At 43.5% G+C, this 26,431-nt stretch overlaps 1 protein-coding gene across 1 annotated transcript in view; it reads left to right on the top strand.

The window, feature by feature from the left end:
• The window catches only part of ADCY1 (adenylate cyclase 1), a 156,485-nt gene that overhangs the window by 102,389 nt on the left and 27,665 nt on the right, over positions 1-26,431 (top strand). Inside the window, exons 7-11 of the mRNA XM_054384976.1 lie at positions 2,296-2,437; positions 15,833-15,988; positions 19,343-19,537; positions 20,584-20,681; positions 24,189-24,273. Coding sequence (XP_054240951.1) covers positions 2,296-2,437; positions 15,833-15,988; positions 19,343-19,537; positions 20,584-20,681; positions 24,189-24,273 — 676 coding nt within the window. The remainder of the gene's footprint in view (positions 1-2,295; positions 2,438-15,832; positions 15,989-19,342; positions 19,538-20,583; positions 20,682-24,188; positions 24,274-26,431) is intronic.

The raw sequence follows: 26,431 nt of genomic DNA, 5'->3' as shown, positions 1-26,431 counted from the left end.
TCCAACCCTTTGTGCTCACTCTATCAGCATTGTCACTGCTAGCAGCATCCACTGTCTGTGCAAACCTGCCCTGAGCTGCAGAAAGCACTGCTCCTGAGCAGAGACTGAGCTGGGAACTCACAGCACTGAGCAGAATCAGTGCTGGTCCTGCTCAGACCAGGAGAGTGAAGAATTTTTGTTCTTTGCAGCATTTACAACGTAGCTGCTTTCAGTAAGAAGGGTTGTGTTTGGTAAGAGCAATCAAGGTATTATGTGATTTATCCTGTGGAGTTCTCCAAATTATCTTGCTGCTTATCTTAGTAAGAGGTTAGATTAGAAGCAAAACATTTCCAAACAAAACCCTCAGAAGAAACTGTCAAATATAAAGAATATGATGGAGGCAATGCTAGGAACATTGGAATGTTAGACTTCCAGAGTAAAACCCTCTAATGACTAATTGGAAGAAAATTTTACCCTTGCTCCTCTACACATTTGGGGAGTGTGTGTCTTACTCCTTTGACATGGCAAGATTTTCATCACTGGTGGTGTGCTATAGGAAAAAAAACTGCTTGTTTATGCACTCAGGCATTGATGGGGTGTGTGAAAATGATCTGCTAGCACATAAACCTCTACAGCTAACCCGTGTGGCATGTCCTGGAATTTTAAGTATTCCTGGACAGCCTCGGACTCAGCCGAAATGTACCTTAAGGCTTTCCAGTCAAAACAATTTCAGTGTATGTTTGATAGTGGAAAGCACTAATATATTTTCAAATATCTTCTGTGAAAATATTTCAAATATAAGGGGTCTTTGGGGAGAAAACATGAAGAGAAGTTTTTGGGATAAGACGGCTCATGAATAGCTGTGCTACCAAACCAAAGTGAATTAGAAAGTGCTACCAAACCAAAGTGAATTAGAAAGTGCTACCAAACCAAAGTGAATTAGAAAGTCAGAGATGCAAAGGGGAAGAGAAAAAGAAGTTTCTCCTCCATGTATAGGAGGGATTTGGAGTGTGAAGTCACAAGTTTCAAATAACAGGATGCTTTTCCAAGCAGGCAGTGTGATAAACACTTCTGAAAGCTGCATGATGTAGAGGATGCTACAAAAATTATGGTTGGAAAAGACCTTTAAAGTTATCAAGTGCAACCATTCCCTAATTCTATCAAGTTTGGTGCTGGTCCCTCAGCACCACATCTCTGCCTCTTTGAAACGTCTCTGGGAATGGAAATTTAGCCACTTCCATGGGGACCTTGCTCCACTGGTTGCCAACACTTTCAGTGAGGAAGTTTCTTCCAAACTCCAATTTAAACCTCCTTTGATGCAACTTGAGGCCATTTCCTCTTGTCCTGTCACTTGTTAGTAGGGAGAAGAGATCAACCACTACTTCACTCCAGTCTCCTTTCAGGGAGCTGTAGAGAGCCAGATGGTCTCCCCTCAGCCTCCTTTTCTCCACACTAAGCAACCCCAGCTCCTTCAGCTTCTCCTCACCAGACCTGTTCTCCACACCCTTCACCAGATTCATTGCCTATCTCTGCACCTGCTCCAGCATCTGAGTGTATTTCTTGGAGTGAGGCCCCAAAATTGAACACAGGACTCAAAGTATGGTCTCACCAGTGATGAGTCCAGTGGGACAATCAATTCCCTGGTCATGCTGGCCACACACTATTGCTGATCCAGGCCATGCTGATCCATCCTGGCTCATGTTCAGAGGATTGTCAACCAGCACCCTTGGGTCTTTCTCTACTGAGCAGTTTCCAGCCACTCTGTCTTGAGCCTGCAGTGTTCGTGGGGTGGCTGTGACCCAGGTTTAGGACCCAGTACTTGACCTTGTTGAATCTCATACAACTGTCCTCACCCCATCAATCCAGTCTGTCCAGATCCCTCTGTAGAGCCTTCAGCAGCAGATCAACATTTCCTCCCAGCTTAGTCTCACCTGCAAACTTACTGAGGGTGCCTCGATCCCCTCATCCAGGTCATTCATAAAGATATTAAAGAGAACTGGCCCCAGCACTGATCCCTGGGGAGCACCACTGGTGAGTCTGACCTACAAATCAAGAGATGTGCAAGTGTTTGGGTAGTCAGTTGTTACCTCTTTGCTCACACTGACCAAGTTTAGAAAACATGTGCAGTAGAAATATGGCTGTGCTCTGTTTGGCTAAAACAACAAAAGAAACTGATTTGTTTGGAGGAAAAAAAAATGTGGGCTTGCACCAAATTTGTCCACTTTATGACCTTCTTCACAGGAGTGTATTTCAGTAGCAAGGTGGGCATTATGTGTCTTTGCTTTGAATAAAAACCTTGACTTTCTTTCTTTCTAGGAAAGTTCACATTACAAAGACCACCTTAGAGTGCCTAAATGGGGACTACGAGGTAGAACCAGGATATGGGCATGAAAGGAATAGTTTCTTGAAGAAACACAATATTGAAACATATTTCATTGTGCCATCCCATCGCAGGAAGGTAAGCCCCACAAACTGTAGCTTGTTCTGTGGTATGGTTTCCTGCTTTAACCACTGTCCTGTCGTGTTCTGACAGCAGAGGCAATACTGACATCTCTTAATTTTTAAATGCTTTACAAACACTTGAAATTAGCTCTTTTTGCTTTGGACCAAGGCAGGAATGTTTGGAAAAAAACTAAACTCAGCCCTACAGAGAGTGATTGGCTTGAAAGTAGCCCTGAGGAGAGGGACTTGGGGGTGCTGGTGGAGGAGAAACTCAACATGAGCTGTCAAAGTGCACCTGCAGCCCAGAAAGCCAACCAGATCCTGGGCTGCATCAGAAATGTGGCCAGCAGGTCAAGGGAGGTGATTCTCCCCCTCTACTCAGCTCTGGTGAGACCCCACCTGCAGTACTGCATCCAGTTCTGGAGCCCCTATTACAAGAGGGATATGGACATGCTGGAAGGTGTCCAGAGAAGGGCCACCAGGATGATCAGATGGCTGGAGCCCCTCTCCTATGAGGAGAGACTGAAAGAGTTGGGGCTGTTCAGTCTGCAGAAGAGAAGGCTCCGAGGTGACCTTATTGTGGCCTTCCAGGATCTGAAGGGGGCTACAAGAAAGCTGGGGAGGGACTTTTTAGGCTATCAGGTAGTGATAGGACTAGAGGGAATGGAATAAAGCTGGAAGTGGGGAGATTCAGGCTGGATGTGAGGAAGAAGTTCTTCCCCATGAGAGTGGTGAGAGCCTGGAATGGGTTGTCCAGGGAGGTGGTTGAGGCCCCATCCCTGGAGGTGTTTAAGGCCAGGCTGGATGAGGCTCTGGCCAGCCTGATGTAGTGTGAGGTGTAGATGATCCTTGTGGTCCCTTCCAGCCCTGACTGATTCTATGATTCTGTGAAGATTCATTGAATTCATAGAGTGGTTTAGGTTGGAAGACACCTTAAAGATCATCTAGTTCCAACCCCTCTGCCATGAGTAGGGACAGCTTGTACTAGACCAGGTTGCTCAAGGCCTCATGAAACCTGAGCTTGAACACCTCTAAAGAGGAAGGGGAAGCATCCACGACCTCTCTGGGCAACCTGTTCCCCTGTCTCAGCACGGAACCCAGCAGGTTAATTTATAGTCACACCTTTCTTCCTCAACCAGTTACTGAGTTTAGAGCATCCTTTTGTTCACAGGATCACAGGATGTTAGGGGTTGGAAGGGACCTCCAAAGGTCACTGAGTCCAAGCCCCCTGCCAGAGCAGGACCATAGGATCTAGCACAGGTCACACAGGAACACATCCAGATGGGGCTTGAAAGTCTCCAGAGGAGACTCCACAACCAGCTCTACCACAAAATGTTTTGTGACCTCAGTAGGAGTCTTGAAAGTCCATAATCATCAGCTGAATACATTCTGTTTGTTCCAAGATTTCACACTTATGGGGCATATCTTAGAAGTTTTCTGCCATAACATGTTTAGAGGCCAGGAAGAACTTCTTTGCTCTTTATTTTATCTCAGCCAGACAACTTGGAATACACTCTTCTGTACCCTTATCTTCTGAGTCTCTGCCCAAACAAGTTTCATTCACAGATGTGACCTTTAGAGGGAAAATTATAGCATCCGATTCTGAAAGTAAGTATGAAAACAATGGACAAGGTTTTAAAGTGCTGTCAAAGCTCCATGCTGGAGGCTATTAGTCAGTGGGAGGTTGACAAAAATGTAACCTAGGAAAAAGAGACCATCTTCAATTCCATGCACACAGTCAATGTCTTGGTCTGAATTTGATGACTCTGGGAGTTTTTATGATTCTGAGAGTGAGAACTCCTGTTGTTTTATCCCAGAAAAGCCATTTCAAGGGTGTTTTTGATGCACTTCATCTAACTCAGAGGGTTATTGAAGACATGGAGAGTTCTCATCCCCTGTGAAAATAACAGTCTCATGTTTTGCTCTTTTGCTGTTATCTTAGAATCATGGGATGGTAGCAGTTGGAAGGGACTTCTGGACATCATCAAGGCCAACCCCCCTGCCAAAGCAGGATCCCCTAGGACAGGTCACACAGAAACACTTCCAGGCAGGTCTTGAAAGTCTCTGGAAGAAAGAAACTCCACAATCTCTCTGGGCAACCTGCTCCAGGGCTCCAGTACCCTCAGAGTAAAGAGGTTTTTCCTTATGTCGAGGTGGAACTTCCTGTGTTCCGGTTTGTGCCTGTTTTTCCCCTCACAGGACACCACTGAGAAGAAACTGGCCTCTTCTTTTTTACACCCTCTCCTCAGATACTTATAAACATTAATAAGATCCCCTCTCAGTCTGCTCTTCTTCAGACTAAATAGCCTCAGGGCTCCCAACATTTCCTCATCAGGTGTTCCAGTCCCTTCATCATCTTCATACCCTCAACTGGACACCCAGTAGTACATCTCTGTGCCTCCTGAACTGGGGAGACCAGATCTGGACACAACAGACCAGCTGTGTGGTCTCACTAGGGCAGAGCAGACAGGGAGGAGAACTTCCCTTGACCTGCTGGCTAATATATGATACATGATTAGATTCAGGCTTAGCTAGCATGAAAGAAAAAAGATGGAAAACCAGCGGGCTAGATTCTCTTTTGGCAGACAGGGAGAGTTTCTTCTGGTGGCTTTCCTGAAACTGGAGTTAGTTTCTAAGTTTTTAAGGGTAGGCTGGATGTGGCTCTGGGCAACCTGATCTAGTGTGAGGTGTCCCTGTCCATGGCAGGAGGTTGGAACTGGATGATCCTTGAGGTCCTTTCCAACCCTAACAATTCTATGATTCTAAATTAATCAATCCCAATAAAGAAGAAAATGTAAGGGAGGCTTGAATTAAGGTAGGTGCCTTGCTTGTTGCTGCTAGATTTGTTTGCCTTGGGTTTCTGCTGTTTTCACTTCTACAGCATTATGTAGAATTTAATTTCTGATGTTATTATGCATCAGCTTGATTTCATGTTGAGAAGAGAAACAGCTGAATTGTGGAGAGGTTGGTGCACAGTGACAAGTAGAGAGAGAGAAGGGGATAAATAGGGCTACTACATAGAGAAACTGTGTTGTGTCAATTCTGCTGCACCAACCAGTGACTGAAGAACAGCATCTTGACATTCACAGAGTAAAGTAAACCAGGTCAGTGCATGTTTAATGTGCTAGGATGAGAGCCTGCTACTGTGTGAGTTTCTTTGTCTTTGCAAGATTCACAGAATGGTTTGGGTTGGAAGGGACCTTAATGATCATCTAGTTCCAACTCCCTGCCATGAGCAGAGATACTTTCCACTAGACCAGGTTGCTCAAGGCCCTGTCCAACATGGCCTTGAACACCTCCAGGGAGGGGGCATCCACAGCTTCCCTGTTCCAGTGTCACACCACCCTCACTGGAAAGAATTTCTTCCTAATACAGTCTAAACTACCCTCCTCAAGCCTACAGCCATTGTCCTTCATCCTGCCACTACAAGCCCTTGTAAAAAGTCCCTCCCCAGCTCTCCTCTAGCCCCTTTCAGGTACTGGAAGGATACTCTAAGGTCTCCCAGAGGCTTCTCTTCTCCAGGCTGAACAGCCCCAATTCTCTCAGCCTGTCACCATGGGGGAGGTTCTCTAGCCCTCTGATCATCTTCATGGCTCTCCTCTGGACCCACTCCAGCAGTTCCATGTCCCTCTCATGCTGGGGGCACCAGAACTGGATGCAGTGCTCCAGGTGGGGTCTCACAAGCGGGCAGTAGAGAGGGAGAATCACCTCCTTCATCCTGCTGGTCACACTTCTTTTGATCATAGAATCATAGAATGGTCTGGATTGGAAGGAAACTTTGAAGGTCATTTAGTCCAACCCTTTCTGCAGTCAGCAGGGACATCCTCAACTAGATCAAGTTGCCCAGAGCCCTGTTGAGCCTCACTTTAAATACCTCCAGGAAGGGGGCCCCAGACACTTCCCTGGGCAACGTGTTCCAGTGATCCACTTCCCCCATGGTAAAGAATTTGTTCCTAACAATGCTGAGGATCCTGGCAGTGATGGCTGAGAACTGACTGATAGGTTTGTCATCAGGTTTGTCATCAGCTACACAAACCAAATGCTGCCTTACCCATGGGTGTCACTGAAGGGCTTGTGGCAGTGGCAGATGCTGAGACGTTAACTTTCCGCTGTGCTTCCCTGGTGTGTCAGCCAAACTGGTTGAAAGGAACACTGCATGAATTTTACTGGTATTGACTGGCTTCTCCACTGGGCTCACCCATCAATCATCATGTCACTTTGCTTTTTGTCACAGTACATCACAGCCATCCCCCACTCTTTGTATACTTGCATGCTGATCGTTGGACCATGAGCTCCATAATAGTATAAAATTTACCTTCAAAACAAGCACCTGCTGTCCCCCTCCTACATCAATTCAGTCTTCAACTCTTCAGAGACCTAGAAACAGAAGGCTACCCATGAAACAGACAAGATGGAGCTTCTGTAGGTAAATTCAGGAATCTGCTCATTTTAGATTGTATTCCTTCCTCCAGAGATTCAGTAGCTGAAATGCAGGTACAATTTTGTATTCTTTATGCATCATCTCTGACATTAATATGAACTGACTTTAGCAGGTATGATGCCAAGAGGAATGAAAATCAATGTTATAAGCAACAGATGGCCAAGGATCTGTTGAATTTGAAAAGCAAATAGGCCCTATTTATTAATTAATTTATTTATTTATTTGTGAGACATATACCCCACATTCTTCCATATTTGGTCTGAGAGGAAGATCTTTCATTACAAATATCATGCAAGCCAAGAATGAGAATAATGAGTATAAGATAACAAGACAGTTATCTAATATAAGATAATAAGTATAAGATAATAAGTCAGTTACAATTTAAATGTCAACAGACTATAAAATATTTCCCATTTCTTAAAGTTTTTAATTCTGCTAGCAACCACACTTTTGTGATCTGCTCTGATTGCTAGTTTTATGTACAAGCCAGTGTGTCTGGGGCTCAGAAGTCACCACTGAGGGAGTACTTTTATTTTTGTTTTCTTGCAGTTTTTAGCTTCATTGAATAACAGACTGGCTTGATTTGGAAGAGACTGTAAATGATTATTTAGTTCAAACCCCTCTGCCATTGGGAGGTGTCCCTGCCCATGGCAGAGGGGTTTGAACTAAATAATCTTTACAGTCTCTTTACAGCCCAGGTTGCTGAAGCCTCATCCAGACTGGTCTTAAACACTTTCAGGGATGAGGAGTCCACAAATTCTCTGGGCAACCTGTTCCAGTGTCTCACCACCTTCATAGTAAAGAACTTCCTCCAAATGTCCAATCTATTGTTATTAAACAATAATTATGCATGTTTCACAGGGAGATGGTGGAATCATCATCCCTGGAGGAGGATGTCCCCAAGGAACATGTGGACATGTGCCCTTTGGACATGGTTTAATGGCTGTGGTGGTCTTAGGTTGAAGGTTGGACTCGATGAGCTTAGAGGTCTTTTCCAACCCAAACAATTCTATGATTCATCTGACTTCCAAAGCCACCCAATTTTTAATATTAATTTTTTTTTTCTGATCAACATAGTTAAAAACTTAATTAAAAATGCTTTTAAAAGATGATGGAGAATGTTATAATGACCATGCCAACACATTTCTTTTAAGCCAAATTTAATTATGTCTTCATGATTTTCTATATTGATAATGAGACCTAGAGTGACCTGACCAAAATATTTCACTGTGACAAGACTGGAAAAGTTTGATGAATGTAATGAGCTACCACATGGATGAATATTGGATAACTTTCTGATTTATTAAATATTCACAAGATCCATACTTGATGCTTTAGACACATTGACATTCTCTTAGTTTCAGAATGTCCCTGAACTACTGCAAATACTACTGTATGGGGATGTTATTTCAGGGAAAAAAAATAATAGTTTAGGCTAGATCTGTTAATCTGACAACCCCTCACAAGAACTCTATGAAACCTAGCAGAGACTCAGCTGATTAACATTTTCCAGTAACGATTCCTGGAGCAATTATAGCACCATTAAGGTTGGAAAAGACCTTCAAGATCCTAGTGTCCACCAGTACTGCAAAGTCACCCCTAAGCCATGTCCCTCAGCACCACAGCTACATGTTTTCTGAACACCTCCAGGAGATTCCACCACTTCCCTGGGGAACCTGGTTGAATGTTTGACCGCTCTTTCAGTGAAGATATTTTTCCTAATCTCCACCTGAAACTTTCCCTTGTGCAACGTGAGTCCATTTCCTCTCCTCCTATCACTTGTTACCTGAGACTTCTTTTCAGACCAACACCTGCTGGCTCCAACCTCCTTTCAGTGAGTTGTAGAGACTGAGAAGGTCTCCCCTCACCCTCCTTTACTCCAGACTAAACATCCCCTAAGCCGCTCCTCATATCTACACTACACATCCGTGGCATAATGTACTACGAATTACAGATGGATTTAACAGCTCAGCAGGTTGATCAGTTAATATCTTTGACTGATAGTCAGCTAGGCAGAAACCTGGGAGCCTGAGATCCATTCTAACTTGCATGACAACAGCTGCAAGAAAAGTGGCAAATGTCGCCACATCACCTTCATGCATTGCTGTTTCATCTAGCACAAACAGATGTGACTTTAGGCTTCCTGTCACCAAGGAGTAACAAGAAAATAAGCACAATTCCTCTTACCCTGCTGCTTCAGAAGGCAGCATATTTTGACTTAGAATACTACATCCTTGTTTACTGTTAATCTTAGAATCATAGCATTGTTTTGGTCAGAAGAGGCTTTTAAGATCAGCATAGTTTTCTTGTATGAAGCAGATGATCTACCACCACCCACATGCTTATGTCTTTTCTGTGGCTGATTTTATTGTTTTAATTTTTTTTTCCCAGCACAGAATTGACTTTATGCCCTACACCACAGACAAAACAGCATAGATTTAGGATGGCCTTCTACATTTGTGTAGATGAAATACATTATAACCACCTGTGCTGGACTTTGGACTTCATTGGTTGCTTTCACCTGTGAATCATTGTTAGCAACTAGCCTGTTTCAGAAGTATAACTGCTCATATACACTCTTGAGATGCATTCTGCAATGTCTTAATAATACTTTCATCAGACTTTGGAAAGTGAAGCTATATGATGTATATAATCCGTGTGTTACTAGGACTTTTGATAGTACTTGATAGGATTCTCCCTGACCTGGATAAAAGATGTCATCTTGGAATCATCATGTGAAAAACAAATGAAAGACAAAGGCTACAGTGGAAGAAAGTAACCTGAGTGAAACAACAGACTTACTCTAGTTAGTTCTTTTTGATTTATTATCACAGAATCATAGACTGCTAGCGGTTGGAAGGGATCTCTGGAGATCATCTAGTTCAACCCCCTGCTAGAGCAGCATCACCCAGAGCTGTTTGTACAGGAATGTGTCCAGGTGGGTTTGGAATCTCTCCAGAGAAGGAGATTGCACAACGTCTCTGCCTGCTCCACACCTAGGGCACTCTCATACCAAAGTTTTTCCTCATGTTTTGGGTGGAATTTCCTGTGTTCCAGTTTGTACCCAATACCTCTTGTCCTATCACTGGGCACCCATCCTCTAAACCCTTTAGCTACTGATCAGCACTGAGAAGATCCCCTCTCAGTCTGCTCCAGCCTTAGGTCTCCCTCTTAAGAGAGATGTGCCAGTCCCACTGAAGTTCCAACCATTCCAACTTCCATTTTATTTAAAGCTCCATCTATACTTATATGAAATTTCCTTCTCTGAAAAGTTGATTTGATTTAATCACTCTGGTTAGATCTACATGAACATACCACACTGTTCTTATAGTCTCCTTTTTTTTTTCCCAGATGTGCAAAACTTGTGTTTTCCACAGAGTACTTACAGTCCAAGGAATCTATCCATCTGGCTGGCAGCTCCCTAGGACTTCTTTGCACCTGACACTTCTAATATTGTCCAGTCCTCTCTGTGTCAAGCAAGTTTTCATGGTCATTGCGAGTTGTCAGCTTTCTGGACTAATTCATTCCAAGGATGTTAGGAAGAAATTCTTTAGAGTGAAGGTGGTGAGACACTGGAACAGGTTGCCCAGGGAGGTTGCAGATGTCCTCTCCCTGGAGGTGTTCAAGCCCAGGCTGGATGAGGCCTTGAGCAACCTGGTCAGTGGAAGGTGTCTCTCTGCCCACAGTGGAGGGGTTGGAACTAGATGATCTTTAAAGTCCCTTTCAACCCAAACCATCCTATGATTCTATGGTTTTGCTTAACTAACCATCTACTTACCAGCACTTTCAGACTGCTAGAACTCTGACTCCTGAACACAAAGTAGTAAGAGAAGAGCAGTGTGCAGGGCACATGAAAACTTTGCAACCTAGACAAATAAACTCTCTCACTGCTAGTGCACAGCAACTGTCCTAATTTGAAATGCCTGAAGTTAGACATCTGAGTCCATAGCTAGGCACACACTGATGCTTTCTGCTTCTAAATTGACAGCTACCTGCAGCTACTCTTGCTGCCAGGACTAGGAGGCTCTAGGGTGGTCTTCGCTCTCCATGTCTGACAGCTCCTACCAAGGAACTTAACTAGAGATTTGAATGCATAACTTGGGCTTTAACAGGCAGACACACAGGCTTTTGATAGAAGCTTTAGCTTGCATCTGGACAGGGGCTGATCTGTGCCTGAGCCTTTGCACTGCACAAGTTGTTAAAACTTTAAGATGGAAAGCAAAGATTTAAACTGGATGTTAGGAAGAAATTCATTCCAGTGAGACAGTGGAACAGGGTGCCCAGGGAAGTTGTGGATGCCCCCTCCGTGGAGGTATTCAAGGCTGGGTTAGATGAGGCCTTGAGCAACCTGGTCTAGTGGAAGGTGTCCCTCACCATGGCAGGGTGGTTGGAACTGGATGATCTTTAAGGTCCCTTCCAACCCAAACCATTCTAGGATTTCATGAATATACTCACCCTGACACTGGAATTTAACTGTTAGTGTTACCACCCAGCAAACCCTTGTGCTGCAGTGTGTCAGTCTACAGCTTCAGGATTCTTTCTGCAGTTGCTATGAAGCTGCTAGGCAGGTGATCACCGGTGTGCCAGCCCATGGCTTGGGTGCCAGTGACAGCAGAATGAGTCATGTGCTCTAACATTGTTCTCATCTCTTAGTTTTCTCCCTCCAGCAACATGGAATCTGTAGAAAGGAGAAATGTAGGGCACTGGTGTAAGATTTACTTTATTACCTGATCTCCTAGAGATTGTTTTGATCTCCACAGCTCCTAAAAACTTTTTCTGCATGTGTCAAGAAGGTGACCCCACCACTCCAGATGTTAAGAGTTTGTCTTATAGAAGCTCTATTACTTACTGTTAAATACTACAGAACAATAAAGGTTGGAAGGGACCTCTGGATATCATCAAGCCCAACCCCCCTGCAGGAGCAGGGTCACCCAGAGCAGGCTGGACAGGACAGCATTCAAGTGGATTTCAAATGACTCCAGAGATGGAGACTCCACCAGCTCTCTGGGTAGCCTGGTGCAGTGCTCTACCAAACCTCAAAATAAAGAAGTTCCTCCTCATGTTTAGATGGAACTTCTCACGTTCACATTTGTTTCCGTTACCTCTTGTGCTGTGATTGAGCACCACTAAGAAAAAGACTGGCCCCAACCTTGTGCCATCTACCATTTAAGTCATGATCAGCTTTCCCCCCTCAGACTTCTTTATGCTAAAAATCCCCAAGTCCTTCAGCCTTTTTTTTTTTTGTAAGTGAGATGTTCCAGTCTCCTCATCTTCCTCGTAGCATTTTTCTGTACCCTCTGTACCCAACCTCTTGGAACTGGACCCAGTACTCCAGATGTGGCCTCACAAGGGCAGAGCTGAGGGAGAGGACAACCTCTCTACACCTGCCAGCCACACTCTTCTTGATGCACCCCAGGAGACCACTGTCCTTCCTGGCCAAAAGAGCACATTGTTTGCTCATGGGCATCTTGTTGTCCACCAGAACTCCCAGGTCGTTTTCCCCAGAGCTGCTTTCCAGCAGGTCAGCCCCTCAGCTGTACTGGTGCAGGAGGTCGTTCCTCCCTTTTGTCATAGGCAGCTGAGCTGTCATAAGGAAAACGTAATACAAGGGTGGTGGAAAAGGATAGGAAAGCAAATGTCTGCTGACTTTAACTCTAGGAATAAATAAATAACTAACTAAATTGCAAGAGGGATATGGACATGCTGGAAGGTGTCCAGAGAAGGGCCACCAGGATGAGCAGAGGGCTGGAGCCCCTCTCCTATGAGGACAGACTGAAAGAGTTGGGGCTGTTCAGTCTGGAGAAGAGAAGGCTCCGAGGTGACCTTCTTGTGGCCTTCCAGGATCTGAAAGGGGCTACAAGAAAGCTGGGGAGGGACTTTTTAGGATATCAGGTAGTGATAGGACTAGGGGGAATGGAATAAAGCTGGAAGTGGGGAGATTCAGGCTGGACGTGAGGAAGAAGTTCTTCCCCATGAGAGTGGTGAGAGCCTGGAATGGGTTATCCAGGGAGGTGGTTGAGGTCCCATCCCTGGAGGTGTTTAAGGCCAGGCTGGATGAGGCTCTGGCCAGCCTGATGTATTGTGAGGTGTCCCTGCCCATGGCAGGGGGGTTGGAACTAGATGATCCTTGTGGTCCCTTCCAACCCTGACTGATTCTATTCTATGATTCTAAATAAATAAACAAATATGTTTGCTCACCTATCTCAGGACAAAATGACTTGCAGGCCGTAACGGATGCTACTGCCAGAAGGCATGGTCTTGCCTGCCTGAAGACAAAACACAGACAGACAAAGTGCTACAGTATTTATGGTGGCTATAAGTGTGTTTGGAATGCCCTTGGTATCTTCTTTCCCACGGCATTTTAAGCACTGCAATTGAATATAGTCAGGGGAAGAGCAGTGCTGCTGCAGTTTCTGAGAATCCCAGATAAGCACCAGCGAATCCCATTACCTGAAATTCAACCACTGGGGTGTTTTCCCAGAATTTTAATCAGCTCTTGTTTGGTTTCTGCATATTTAAAGGCACTCACAAAGCTGGAGATAGCTTGGCTGCTTTCACAGTGCTCTGTTAGAAATCCCAGCTCTTAACCTTCTTTGACAGCTGGGTTGCAGGAAAAAAACAACCTTGCCTAAAATTATGAAACAAGGGAACAGGAAACAAAATTGTTTGGGTTGGAAAAGACCTTTAAGATCATGAAGTCCAACCATTTTCTAACCCTACCAAGGCTGGTGCTAAACCATGTTCCTTAGCACCACATCACTGTCTCTTTGAAACACCTCCAGGGGTGGGGATTCAACCACCTCCCTGGACAGACTGTTTCAGTCTTTGAGAACCTTTTCAGTCAAAAAAATTCTTCTAATATTGGTACAACTTGAGGCTATTTTCTCTCATCTTATCATTTTTTACTAAGACGAAGAGGTGATGCCAAAGGTCAAGAAGAAATGTGAAAGTAAAATGAGTTGGAACAAGAACGCTGTGGTCTAACTTTCTGGTGTTGCTGACCTCTAGTTCAGAGAAAAAGCAGAATGAAAGACGTTGAGGCTGGAATTTTTCTTTGTGTAGTGTTTTTTTTGTTTGTTTGTTTTTTTATGTCAAGTCTCCTAACAGATTGTGTTGCATTTATTGCAGTCATCAAGGTTTTCAGCAGAAGGCAAGATATTGCACTGAGAAGTTCACAGGGTCCATAGTGTTGTTCTGATTTAAAATCAAATTCTTTTTAAAAAGGGACATGATTTGTGAGATAAAAGTGGGAGAGAGTTCATTTTCTGGTGTCTTTGATATTCATAGAATTATAGAATGGTTTGGGTTGGAAAAGAGCTAAAAGATCATTTTTAACCCCCCCACCATGGGCAGGGACACCTTCCACTAGACCTAGTTGCTCAAGGCCTCGTCCAACATGCCCTTGAACACTTCCAGAGAAGTGACATCCACATCTTCTCAGGGCAACCTGTTCCAGTGTCTCACCACCCTCAATGGAAATAATTTCTTCCTAATATCCAATCTGAATCTCCCCTCTTCCAGCATAAAGCCCTTGCCTCTCATCCTATCACTACAATCCTTTGTAAACAGTCCCTCCCCAGCTTTCCTGTAGCCTCCTTAGGGTACTAGGAGGCTACTCTAAGATTTTTGTGGAACTTTCTCTTCTCCAGGCTGTACAGATATATATTGTGCATATGTAACAGCAGAATGAAAAGTCCTGAGTGCCTCACAGCCTCCCTTTAGGGTACGTATATATGTGGATCTTGAAAGCAAAACCCAGCCTCTTCTGATTTTGGTGGGTGTAAATGAAAAAAGAAGGGGAAAGAAGAAAGACTGAAATTGTATTTTTAAGATCAATTAAAAAAACTTCTCATTTCCTTCCCATTATTTCTCCCTTGCATTTTTCCCAGGATTTATTTTAAGGTTAAAGAAATGCCAATACTGCCTCTTTCATGAGTTTGTCATTAACATGCTTTTTTGAGTGTCTACATTTCTATGTGGAAAAGAGTTCCCAAAATGTTAAGTGTGTGTTTATGTACTCTCTGTTCAATTTCTTGTATCTCAGGTTTAATAAAAAAACAAAAGCTTAAATAATCTTCATCTGCAAATACCTGGTGTTTATCAAAGCACAGAGTTTCTTGATACTGCTCTGTTCTGACCACTGAATGGTGTGAATGTCTGCAGGTATGCACAGACTCAGAGGATCATAGAATCATACAGTCTTATCAGGTTGGAAAAGCCCTTTAAGGTCCAGCTGGTTACTCAGCACTGCCAAGTTCACCACTAAACCACAGCCCTCAGCACCACATCTATGCATCTCTTAAACACCCTCAGGGATGGTGACCTACAGCAGTTCCCTGAGCACCCTGCTCCAGGGTTTGACAACCTTAGTTGAACAATTTTTTTCCTAATATCCAACCTAGCATGGCTAGGAGGCTGAGAGGAGACCATGCAAGTTATCTGGGAGAAGTGACTGACACCCACCTAGCTCCAACCACCTTTCAGGGAGTTATAGGGAGCACGGTCTCCTCTCAGCCTCCTTTTCTCCACACCTAACACCACCAGTTCCCTCTGCTGCTCTTCACATGACTTGTCCTCCAGACCCTTCACCAGATTCACTGCCCTTCTCTGCACCTTCTCCAGCACCTCAGTGCCTTTGTGGAGGTGAGGGGCCTGAAACCGGACACAATGATCAAGGTGTGACCTCAGCAGTGCTGAATCCATGGTCACAGCCACTTCCATGGCTCTGCTGATCACACTACAGCTGAGCCAGGCCAGACTGCTCTTGGCCTTCTTGGCCACATGCTGCCTCCTCTGCAGCCAGCTGTCACACTGGGCAGTTTCCAGCCACTCTGCCCCAAGCCTGGAACCTTCATGGGGCTGTTCCGACCCAAGTGCAGGACCTGGCGCTTAGCCTTGTCAAACCTGATGTCTGTCTGCATGGGAATGCAATAACTCAGTTACTTTTTTTTTTTTTTTTCTGCCCCACAGATATTTCCTGGACTGATTCTGTCAGACATTAAGCCTGCCAAAAGAATGAAGTTCAAGACAGTCTGCTACCTGCTCGTTCAGCTCATGCACTGTCGCAAGATGTTCAAAGCGGAGATCCCTTTCTCCAACGTCATGACATGTGAAGATGATGATAAGGTAATCCACGTGGGCTCTTTGGGTTTCCATTGAACAATTGTCAGAGGAGTTCCTGGTGGTCGGTCCTGCTGGAGCTAGAGCTCTCTAATGCCCACACCCTTCTCTAAGTAAATTGTAACCAATTCAGCGATAATATAAGTTCTCAAAAGTAATGATAAAAAGTTCTCAAATTTGGAGCTTGTCTTGAACAAGCCAGCACAGGTGGTGTACGTGGCTTCTATTAAGTGTTCCCTTTAGGGAAATTAGAGTTTCTGAGGCTTTTTCTAAAATTACCAAGAGCTTTTCTTTTGCATGATAAGTCCAGCACAGTCTGAAGCTAATGGCAGCCAATGCAAAATAATAGAATAATTTTGTATCTCTAGGAAGTTCTCTGAAAAAAAAAAAAACAAAGACAACTGATGAACCAAAAACCTCTTAGTCCCTAATACAAATACTTTCTTGAGTGGTTTGGTAATGTCATATCTCAAAATTGCTTTATTCACTAGTAGCTTGGTTTACTTCCCTCTGGGTTCTACCCAGAAATTCATGGAGAAAAAAAAAAACTTTGTTAAGAGTTGCTTCTTCCATTCTCTATGCCAGCAGGTGGCAATGTGACATAAATGACTCCACCAGTGCTCCAAAGTAGTCTCTGTACATTGTAATCAGTAATACATCTTGACTGATTGCTTTACCTCTTGGGGGTTTTTTGTTTGTTTGTTTGTGGTTTTTTTGGTTGTTTGTTTGTTTTTCTTTAAATAATGTATATTTATTGACAATTCCCTCTAAATCTTTCAGAAGCCATTCTAGCTTTTATAGTTTGGATAGCCCATGTGTCCTTATGCTACAGGGAATTGGAGCAAAATTCATTAGTTCCTTTAAAACACAGTTGCAGTGAAATTTCAGAAGCTCCAATTTCAGTTTTTGAAGTGGGCTATGTATAAGGCCTTCCAATTGTGAATTCTTACTGCTCTTTGAGGACTTAAAACAAGTAGCCCATGAGTTCTCTGAAGCATATGAAATATTTTACAGTGTGTCTTGTGTATCTGGATATATAAATATGGTAATATAGGCAGATATATCCCAAAATGAGTTTGCTGGGGATCTGAACGACAAATTTTGTCATGTCAGAACATTTCATAGATTTGTAGAATGGTTTAGGTTGGAAGGGACTTTAAAATCATCTAGTTCCAACCCCTCTGCTGTGGGCAGGGACACCTGCCTCTAGACCAGGTTGCTCAAGCCCCCATCCAATCTGACCTTGAATTCCTCCAGAGACAGCAGAATCTACAACCTCTCTGGCCAACCTGGTCCAATGTCTCTTCACCCTCACTGAAAATAATTTCTTCCTGACATCTAGTCTAAAGCTGCTCTCCTCAACCTTAAAGCCATTGCCCCTCATCCTATTGTTACAAGCCCTTGTAAAAAAAGTCTCTTCCCAGCTTTCTTACAGGCTCTGATAATTTATTGGCCTGTTGCATCTGAACCTAAAAGTCCACCTAAGGCTCACTGTGGTGGTTTGGTTCTGGCTGGGGGCCAAATGCCCACCAAAGCCACTCTATCACTCCCCTCCTTAGATGGACAGGGGAGAGGGGGAAAATATGTCCAAAAGCTGGTAATAAAGTAGAGGCAATTTAATAATAGGAAGCACAAGCAAAGGCTGTGTGTGGAAGCAAAAGCAACCAAGTGTTCTCTCCTTCCTCTTAGCAGGTGGTGGTCAGTTACTCACAGGGAGCAGAGTTCTAGTGGGAGCTAGTGGTTGCTCTGGAGGACAGACACCATGGATGAATATCCCCCCACTCCCTTCTTTCACTTAGTATATATATATATATCTAAGCTGACATCATATAGCATGGAATACCTCTCTGGCCAGTTTGGGTCAGCTGGCCCAGCTGTGTCCTGTCCCAAGATCTTGCCCAGCCCTCAGAGTACTCTTGGGGCAGGGCAAAGTTGGAAAAGCACAGCCTGGGTGCCCAGTTCAGCAGCAGCCAAAACACTGGTGTGTTATCAACATCCAGCTACAGCACTGCAAAACACAGCACTGGAAAGATGCTCTGAGGAGAATTAACTCCAGCTCAACCACACCCAATACACTCACCCAAGAGCTCTTAAAAAGAGGACCCCTTGGGTGAGGTAAAGATAGGAACACCTGAGAATCGAGATCCTCTGAAGTCACATATAGCCATTGTGCAAGAGGTTAAGGAAAATTATCTTTTCAAATATGTATTGTTATCTAGAGAGTTTGTGGACTGTAGGTCTCATATCATAGAGCCACAGAATTGTTTCAGTTGGCAAAGACTCTAAGATCATCAAGTACAATTGCCAAACTAAGATCACCATGGCCATTATACCATGTCCCAAAGTGCCCTGTCCACAAGTTTCTTGAACACCTCCAGGGATGGTGACTCCACCACCACCCTGGACAGCCTGTTCCAATGCCTGACTACTCTTTCAGGGAAGGATTTTTTTCCCAATATCCAACATAAATGTCCCCTGGCACAATTTCAGGCCATTTCCTCTCATTCTATCCACTGATACCAGGGAGAAGAGGCCAACCCCACCTCGCTCTAACCTCTTTTCAGGCAGTTGTAAAGAGCAATGAGGTCTCCACTCGACCTCCTCTTCTCTGGACTAAACAACCCCACTTCACTCAGGTGATCCTCACCAAACCTGCTCTCCAGACCCTTCACTTGTCATTCTTTGGACACACTCTAGCAACTCAATGTCTTTCTCGTAGTGAGGGGCCCATCACAAAGAACTTGGTAATCTTGCCTTCAAACCAAAACCAAAACCAAGACCAAAACCAAAACCAAAACCAAAACCAAGACCACAACCAAAACCAAAACCAAGACCAAAACCAAAAACCAAACCCAAAACCAAAACCAAAACCCAAAACCAAAAACCAAAACCAAAACCTAGACCAAGACCAAGACCAAAACCAAAACCTAAACCCAAACCAAGACCAAAACCAAAACCAAAACTTAAACCAAAACCAAAAGCCAAACCCAAAACCAAACCCAAAACCCAAAACCAAAACCAAGACCAAGACCAAAACCAAAACCAAAACCAAAACCATTATTTTTCTAGGTAAAGTGACACTGCTTGGGATCAAATGGATTATTGGGTCAGTGGCAGAGCAGAATGTAAAAAGAATTTCTGTGGATGATGATTGAACTCCTGGGGTGCAGTAAGGGTTTTCTCATGGATTTGAACATGATCAGGATTTCAGCTAAGGAGTTTAGAGATAAAATCTCTGTATGGTTGTTCAGCTGACTGAATTCCTGGCTCATCCTGGCTATGAGCTTGAGATAATCTGAAGAGCAATGTAAAATGTCAATGGTAATAAATACAGTGCTTCTTTCTTCATCTGTGCCACAGAGGAGAGCATTAAGGACAGCCTCTGAAAAACTCAGGAATCGTTCCTCATTTTCTACCAATGTTGTGTACAACACTCCAGGAACTCGAGTCAACAGATACATCAGCAGACTGATAGAGGCCCGGCAAACAGAGTCTGAGATGGCTGACTTGAACTTCTTCACCCTGAAGTACAAGCAAATTGAGCGTGAAAATAAAGTAAGTTAAATTATTTTATCCTGGGATGCACCAAGAAAAGTGTGCCCAGCAGGTTGAGGGAGGTTCTGCTACCTCTCTGCTCTGCCCTGGTGAGACCACACACACAATGTCCAGTTTTGGGGCTCCCCAGTTCAAGAGAGACAGAGAACTGCTAGAGAGAGTCCAAGGGAGAGCCAAGGGAGGATGCTTAGGGGATTTGAGCATCTCCCCTATGAAGAGAGACTGAGAGCCCTGGGGCTGTTTAGTCTGGAGAAGAGAAGACTGAGAGGGAACCTCATCAGTGTTTACAAATATCTGAGGGGTGGGTGTCAAGTGGAAGAGGCCAGTCTTTTTTTTCAGTGGTAGGACAAGAAACAAGTGGTACAAACTAGAACATAGAAGATTTCACCTCAACACGAGGAGAAATTTCTTTACAGAGCACTGGAACAGGTTCCCCAGGGGGCTTGTGGAGTCTCCTTCTCTGGAGACTTTCCAAACCCACCTGGATGCATTCCTGTGCAGACTGCCCTAGGTGATCCTGCTCTGGCAGGGGGGTTGGACCTGATGATCTCTTGAGGTCCCTTCCAACCTCTGATGCACTGTGATGCTGTGATTTTTACTGATTTCACTGACCATGAGCCAACTTGCATTGTTTCTTTGTTTGGCTTTAGACAATATTGGCCAGCCTGCTCTAGTGTGAGGTGTCCCTGCCCATGGCAGGGGGGTTGGAACTAGATGATCCTTGTGGTCCCTTCCAACCCTGACTGATTCTATGTTTCTATGAATATTGAAATTCTACATCAATGTCCAAAATGAGCCCAGATTTGACTAGTTAGAGGGTGAAACCCAAACAGTCAGGCTACCAGTTGCAACAGAATGCTGTCAAGGAAAATGTTGTGTAGGCTTGCCTCACCTGGTATATTTCCTATGAATGTAGCCATGACACTTGTAAAATGTGTAGATACTTCTTCCTGAAAACGGACAGGCATGGAGGGAGGGAGGGAGGAAGGGTAGAACTGGATGTGTGTAAAATGCTCATTGTCTTAATTACTTCCTTTCTTTAACAGTACCACCAGCTTCAGGATGAGTACTTCACCAGTGCTGTAGTTCTCTCACTAATTCTAGCTGCCTTATTTGGCCTTGTCTACCTTCTAATAATACCACAGTAAGTTTCCATCTTTTGGAACGGGATTTAGCACCCAGGTTGATATGGTCACAAAGAGATTCTCTGTTGGTATGTCCTCAGTCTAACTGTTAGACTGAAGCTATAACCCAGAGGCCATACCCAGAGGTGACACATACATTTTGCACATTTTGCACATTTTGCAACCTTATTTTAAACAATTTCCTCCCCATTCTTTCTCTCTTCTATTCCACCCCCCCCTTGTTTTTTTTTTTTTTTGCTAGAAGGCTGCACTTAGAAGAAAAATCCACTGAAATCTGCTGAACTTATTTAAAGCATTTCTGGCAGTACAAACAATTATTAGGGCTTCAGCTGGAATAGAACTGGCTACAGGATAAAGCTTTTGAAAATCCCATTTTAAATTTCTTTTCTATTTACATATCCCTAGTGAGAATAATAGTCATTCCTAGGTCCCATTATTTCTAATTGAAAGTTTGAGGCACACCTTTTTTGCTTCAATAATAATCATAGCTTAAAGTTGTTATAGAATAGCTTTCATCTGAAGAATTCAAAGTCATTTAAAAGAATCATCTCATTTCCATCCTAATGACCTCTGCTGAGTAACTGCATCATAGTTAAGATCCCTTTCACTTACTTCTGAAGCAAAGCCCTGCTGCAGTACATAGCAATTTAGAATGAAGAGGGACAGAGTATTCATGTAGTCAAAACTAGAATATATTTCCAAGAATCATATGGTACAGTCATTGGTAACCTTCCCAGAAAGTACTCTCACTGAAAAACCAACTGGCCAGAGATTCACTTTGACCTCTGATCTGACAGACACAGGAGCTCACAGAGATCATGGCCACTGAAGACCATTAAGATGGGTCCATTGCTTAATTAGAAAAGCCATCCTGTATGGTTTGAAGTTCTCTCTTCTAGTGCCTGTTGACAATGGCTTCGCACAATCAAATAACAAGTCTTCTCAGGTTCTCCCTTCACTGGGGCACAGATGAACCCATGAGATAGACTAAAACTTTGAAAGCGCTGTAAAATTTTCCATTCTCCACAGATCTTGGAGCTTTAAGATGCTCTTTAGATTGCCAAAGTAATTATAAGTATGACAAGAAAATGCAGAAGCCAAGACAAGAAGAGCAATGTGTTACTATAGAGGGAGAGATGATGATAATGGTGTTTGACATGTATCACTAGTCAAAATCTAGAGGCAAGAAAATGTAAGCCAGTTGCTGCATAAACAGAGAAAGCAATGGGTTTGACATTCTCACAATTCCTATGGCCATCTCAGCATAGCAGCCTCTCATCTTAGGTCATATTTTATACCCCCAGATGGAGTTGGTGAAAGTAAGGATATGTTCCTGTCAACCCAAGCTGTACAATTATGGAGGCATGCATGCACCATAGCCACTAAAGGCCCTGATGATGAACTTCTCTGATGTTTTATGCTGGATTTATTGGGGTTTTTTTGAATGCAACCTACCCCTTTGCAGTGGTGCCAACTTAAATCTCTGCCAGGGTCCAACTCAGCACTAGTGGCAGTTGTTGGCTGTTGCTGCCTTAAAAGATGCTGTTACAATCATGTCCCCTGCATTTATATTTCTGGCACACTACCATCCTGAATGCAAGCTGGCTGTCTACAAGCACAGGAGAGTCTGCTGTTAGTTAATACTTGCATTCAGAAACCACAGTGACAGGATCCAAAGTCACCTCCTCCTTCAGGGTGCACGTGCCACACCACAGAACTTGCCCTCTGTGTCCGCTGGTGGGAATTGTTACATGAATTTGAAAGCAAAGACAGTGAGTGTGTTGGGTTGAAATTACCCCCAAAATCAAATTGCCAGACTAGTTCAGTTGAAAGCAAGTGAAACTCTATTTACAAGCAAAACCACAATCTAGAAATATGGAATGCAATGAATATGTACAAAATACACAATATTTACATATATTTACAATTTACAAACAACACAAGAACCCCCCCCCCCGTGGACAAAACCAGGGGGTTACCAACAGCTTGCCCCTCTCCACTCCCTTTCCCCCCTGCCCCAATCAAGGGAAAAGAGAGAGAGAAGAGCAGAGCGTAGCTTGTTAGTATTTAGCCACAACAAGAACACAGTCAAGGTCATCAACAGCCAAGCAAAAGCACCAGCCAGTGTCTGCTAGGGCAAAGAAGCTGAAATGAGAGAGAATTAATTTATACAACTAACTTTATGTTAGATGTCAGACCAATTTGATTATTTAGACCTTATCATGATTTTTCTTTTGCACCCAATGGTAATTTATTTACCTTCTACCATTTTTACGTGAGGTCTGTGGGAAAATTTCCTAAGCATCAGCCTAAAACTACCACAGTGAGGAATTCTACATCAGAAGCCCTGTATAAGCAATCTTTTCCCAGTGGTGGGCAAGGGCACACTTAGGTATATGACTGCAGCCACAGCTCACATCTTCTGGACTAGCTAGGTTGTTCTCACACCAGGTGAAAGTGTGAAGATCCTGTGATGCTGCTGTTGTACAGCCCTGGCTCCATGGCTGCTTTGGGCCATGCTATCCGTGAGGATAAACCAAAGCACCAGCACTGGTGAACAACCTTTTGTCAGCTTTCTCACATCCACAAGGCACTGTTCCAACAAGACAGGTTTTCTGAAGGAGGGAAGTGCTTGGTCTGCACTCCTCATGAAGAACAAGCCTATATTGCAAGAGCAGGAGAGGGAAGACTAAGAAACGATTTATGACAGCATCTTTGTGAATTTTGAGGTTCTTCTAATTATTGAGGGGAACTTCATTTTTCTAATCATTGAGGAAGACTCAAAAGGAGGGTATTGCTCTGTTTCATTAGAAGCAGGAATCACTGCCTGGTCTGATTTTGTTTGACTGAAGAAGTGAGCGAACTGATTGACCACTGATTTCTACATCTTTGAGAAGGAGAGATTAGAAGAGGAGAAGTGTCTGGTAATTTCCACAGCTGTCAAATAATTGGGCTACGCACTCTGCTTATGAGAGTCATCCTCAGCCCACACACCATCCAGGTGAATGTTGGAGCTGCCTTGATTTCCTTGCTGAGGTCACAGTGGGGACCATACACAAGAGTTCTAGAATAAGGAGCAATGACTTTAAGATGGAAGATGGTGGATTTAGACTGGATATTAGGAAGAATTCTTTACAGTGAGGATGGTGACACACTGGAACAGTTTGTTCAGGAAGGTTGTGGATGCCTGCTCCCTGGAGGTGTTCAAGGCCAGTTTGGATGGGGCCTTGAGCAACCTGGTCTAGTGGAAGGTTATCGCTGTCTATGGCAGGGGGGGTTGGAACTAGATTATCTTTAAGGTCCCTTCTAACCCAAACCATTCTATGATATGACAATGAAGAACATTTACTGATTCCTCATCCTTGAGAGCAGTGCATTTTACTGTGAAAAATTAGAGCAAGGGGGAGGGGGAGATCCTCCAAAATACCACTTCAGAAAGAGTTCTCTGCCATTTGCTCTCATTTTCTGAGTTACATTCCTTTACTTCCTTTGTCTTTTGATTCTAGGAGTACCATAGTTCTTGTTCTCCTGGTCTTCTGCATATGCTTCCTAGTGGCTTGTATTATGTACCTACATGTCACACGAGTACAAGTAAGTGATTTAAGATTTTTATGACTATCCTTCCTTTAATGGCTGTGTTTTGTTTCTCCCTTGGAATATGAAGCCATCAGCACATGCTTCACATTCTCAGTCTGAAATCTTTGTGCTTTTCAACTTCATTGCTAAGGCATTAGGCACATTAAAACCAAAGATGATTCACCTGAAATTGGACTTTTAACATGAGTAATCATGACAGCAAAGTATCATCCAGTGCCAGTAATGCTATGCATTTTGTCTGTTTTGCTACATTTTCCCTGAACACCTGCCAGCAGATACCAAGTCAGGGGATCACAGAATCTGAGCATGGTGGGGGTTGGAAGGGACCTCTGAAGATCACCTAGTTCAAAGCCCCCTGGTAGAGCAGAGGCACCCAGAACAAATCACCCAGGAGGGTTTGATATTTAACCTGACTTTTTCCTCCTTTCTGACTATGGAGTACACTGGGTCTCCCTCCCATTCCAGTCAGTATCTGGGTGTAAAATCCTGCCAACTTCCCCTTTATTTTCAAAACTCTGCTGCCAAAGCAGCAGCTGTTTTGATGGTAAAAGCAAAATGTTTTGCACATGCAACCCTTGCCCTTTTCAAAACCTTTAGTAATGATTAATTCTGCATTACATTTTCACAAGAGTAACGATGCAGAGGGACATTTGGTTGTTGTGGGAGAGAACTAGGTCTGCCAGATCAGAATAAAGCATCTACAGCCTAATTTTCTGATGAAAGAAATCTGTAGTGGCTTAATCTAAATTTAGTCTTTTCAGACAACTATCAGGAGAAAACACCCACTCAGTTAATCAGCTTTGCTGATTAGAACACACCAAATTTTAGTTAAGAAAAAAATGCCCTTTGGCAAGAGGGAAGTAATTGTTTTCATGGAAACATAAATAGTACATTAGCAGAGTATTTGGTCCAGAGCAGATCTTTATTTATAAACTCACACAATTATTTGGGAGTAGTTTTGATGATCTCTTTTGTTTTGTAAAGACACAGGAGTTTATCATCTGTTGTTGAGTCTATGAATGGTACAAACTCAGAGGTAGTTTGGAGGGAATGTCTCCTCTTGATGCCATTTACTTGAGGCTAATGCAAACCTAAGTTTTGCTCCAGCAGTTTTGGCAGTCAATAAGATTTGACTTTAATCCAGGTTCCTCCAGAGATTCAGAACCTTACAGGATCAAAGCCAGGGCTAGAAAAAGAAAAAAAGGCAAAGACTCAGAATATCTCAGTTTGACATTTTACAGTGAAAATCTGTCTTATATAATAAATCTGTATGTAGTGGGTTCAGTTTGCAGGGCCTCACTCCAAGAAGGACATTGAAGTTCTGGATTGTGCCCAGAGAAGGGCAACAAAGCTGGTGAAGGGTCTGGAGAACAGGTCTGGTGAAGAGAAGCTGAAGGAACTAGGGTTGTTTAGTCTGGAGAAGAGGAGGCTGAGGGGTGATTTTCTGTCTCTCTACAGCTCCCTGAAAGGAGGTTGGAGCCAGGTGGAGGTTGGTCTCTTCTGAGCAACAAGTGATAAGAGGAGAGGAAATGGCCTCAGACTGCACCGGGGGGGGGTTGCATCAGATATTAGAAGAAACTTCTTGACTGAAAGGGTTCTCCAAGACTGGAACAGGCTCCCCAGGAAGGTGGTTGAATCCCCATCCCTGGAGGTGCTTCAAAGAGGCAGAGATGTGGTGCTGAGGAATGTGATTTAGCATCAGACTTGGTAGAGTTAGAGAATGGATAGAATCAATGATCTAAAAGGTCTTTTCCAAGCCAAATAATTCTATGATTCTATGATTCCACAATGAATACTGAATTTTAAACTAGTCATTCCCTTATTTCAATCAATCTTTTGACACTTTTTTTGCTTTTTTACACTGAACAAGGGATTCAAGTTCTCTGTGCTTTAGCTCTCAAATGTCTCACTCATAAAACCACTGTTTTACTATGGCAGTTATCTACATGTTGGGGATCTGATGTTACTTATTTTGTTAATAAAAATTCTACAAAGAAAAGAAAGTGAAGCTCTAAATTTTATGCTATTGTATTTAAATGCCTGAAAGCCAGAAGCATAAATATTTTCATTGTCAGAGTTTTCATTCAGACAGGTCTCATTACCCTACCTTTTAAAAATTTCTTTGCTTTTTCAACCCATGCGAACATTTGCA

Source organism: Indicator indicator, chromosome 11, assembly GCF_027791375.1.
Source record: "Indicator indicator isolate 239-I01 chromosome 11, UM_Iind_1.1, whole genome shotgun sequence".
Lineage (NCBI taxonomy): Eukaryota > Metazoa > Chordata > Aves > Piciformes > Indicatoridae > Indicator > Indicator indicator.
The sequence above is the reverse complement of the archived record's forward strand: the minus strand, read 5'-3'. Positions and strand labels throughout refer to the sequence as shown.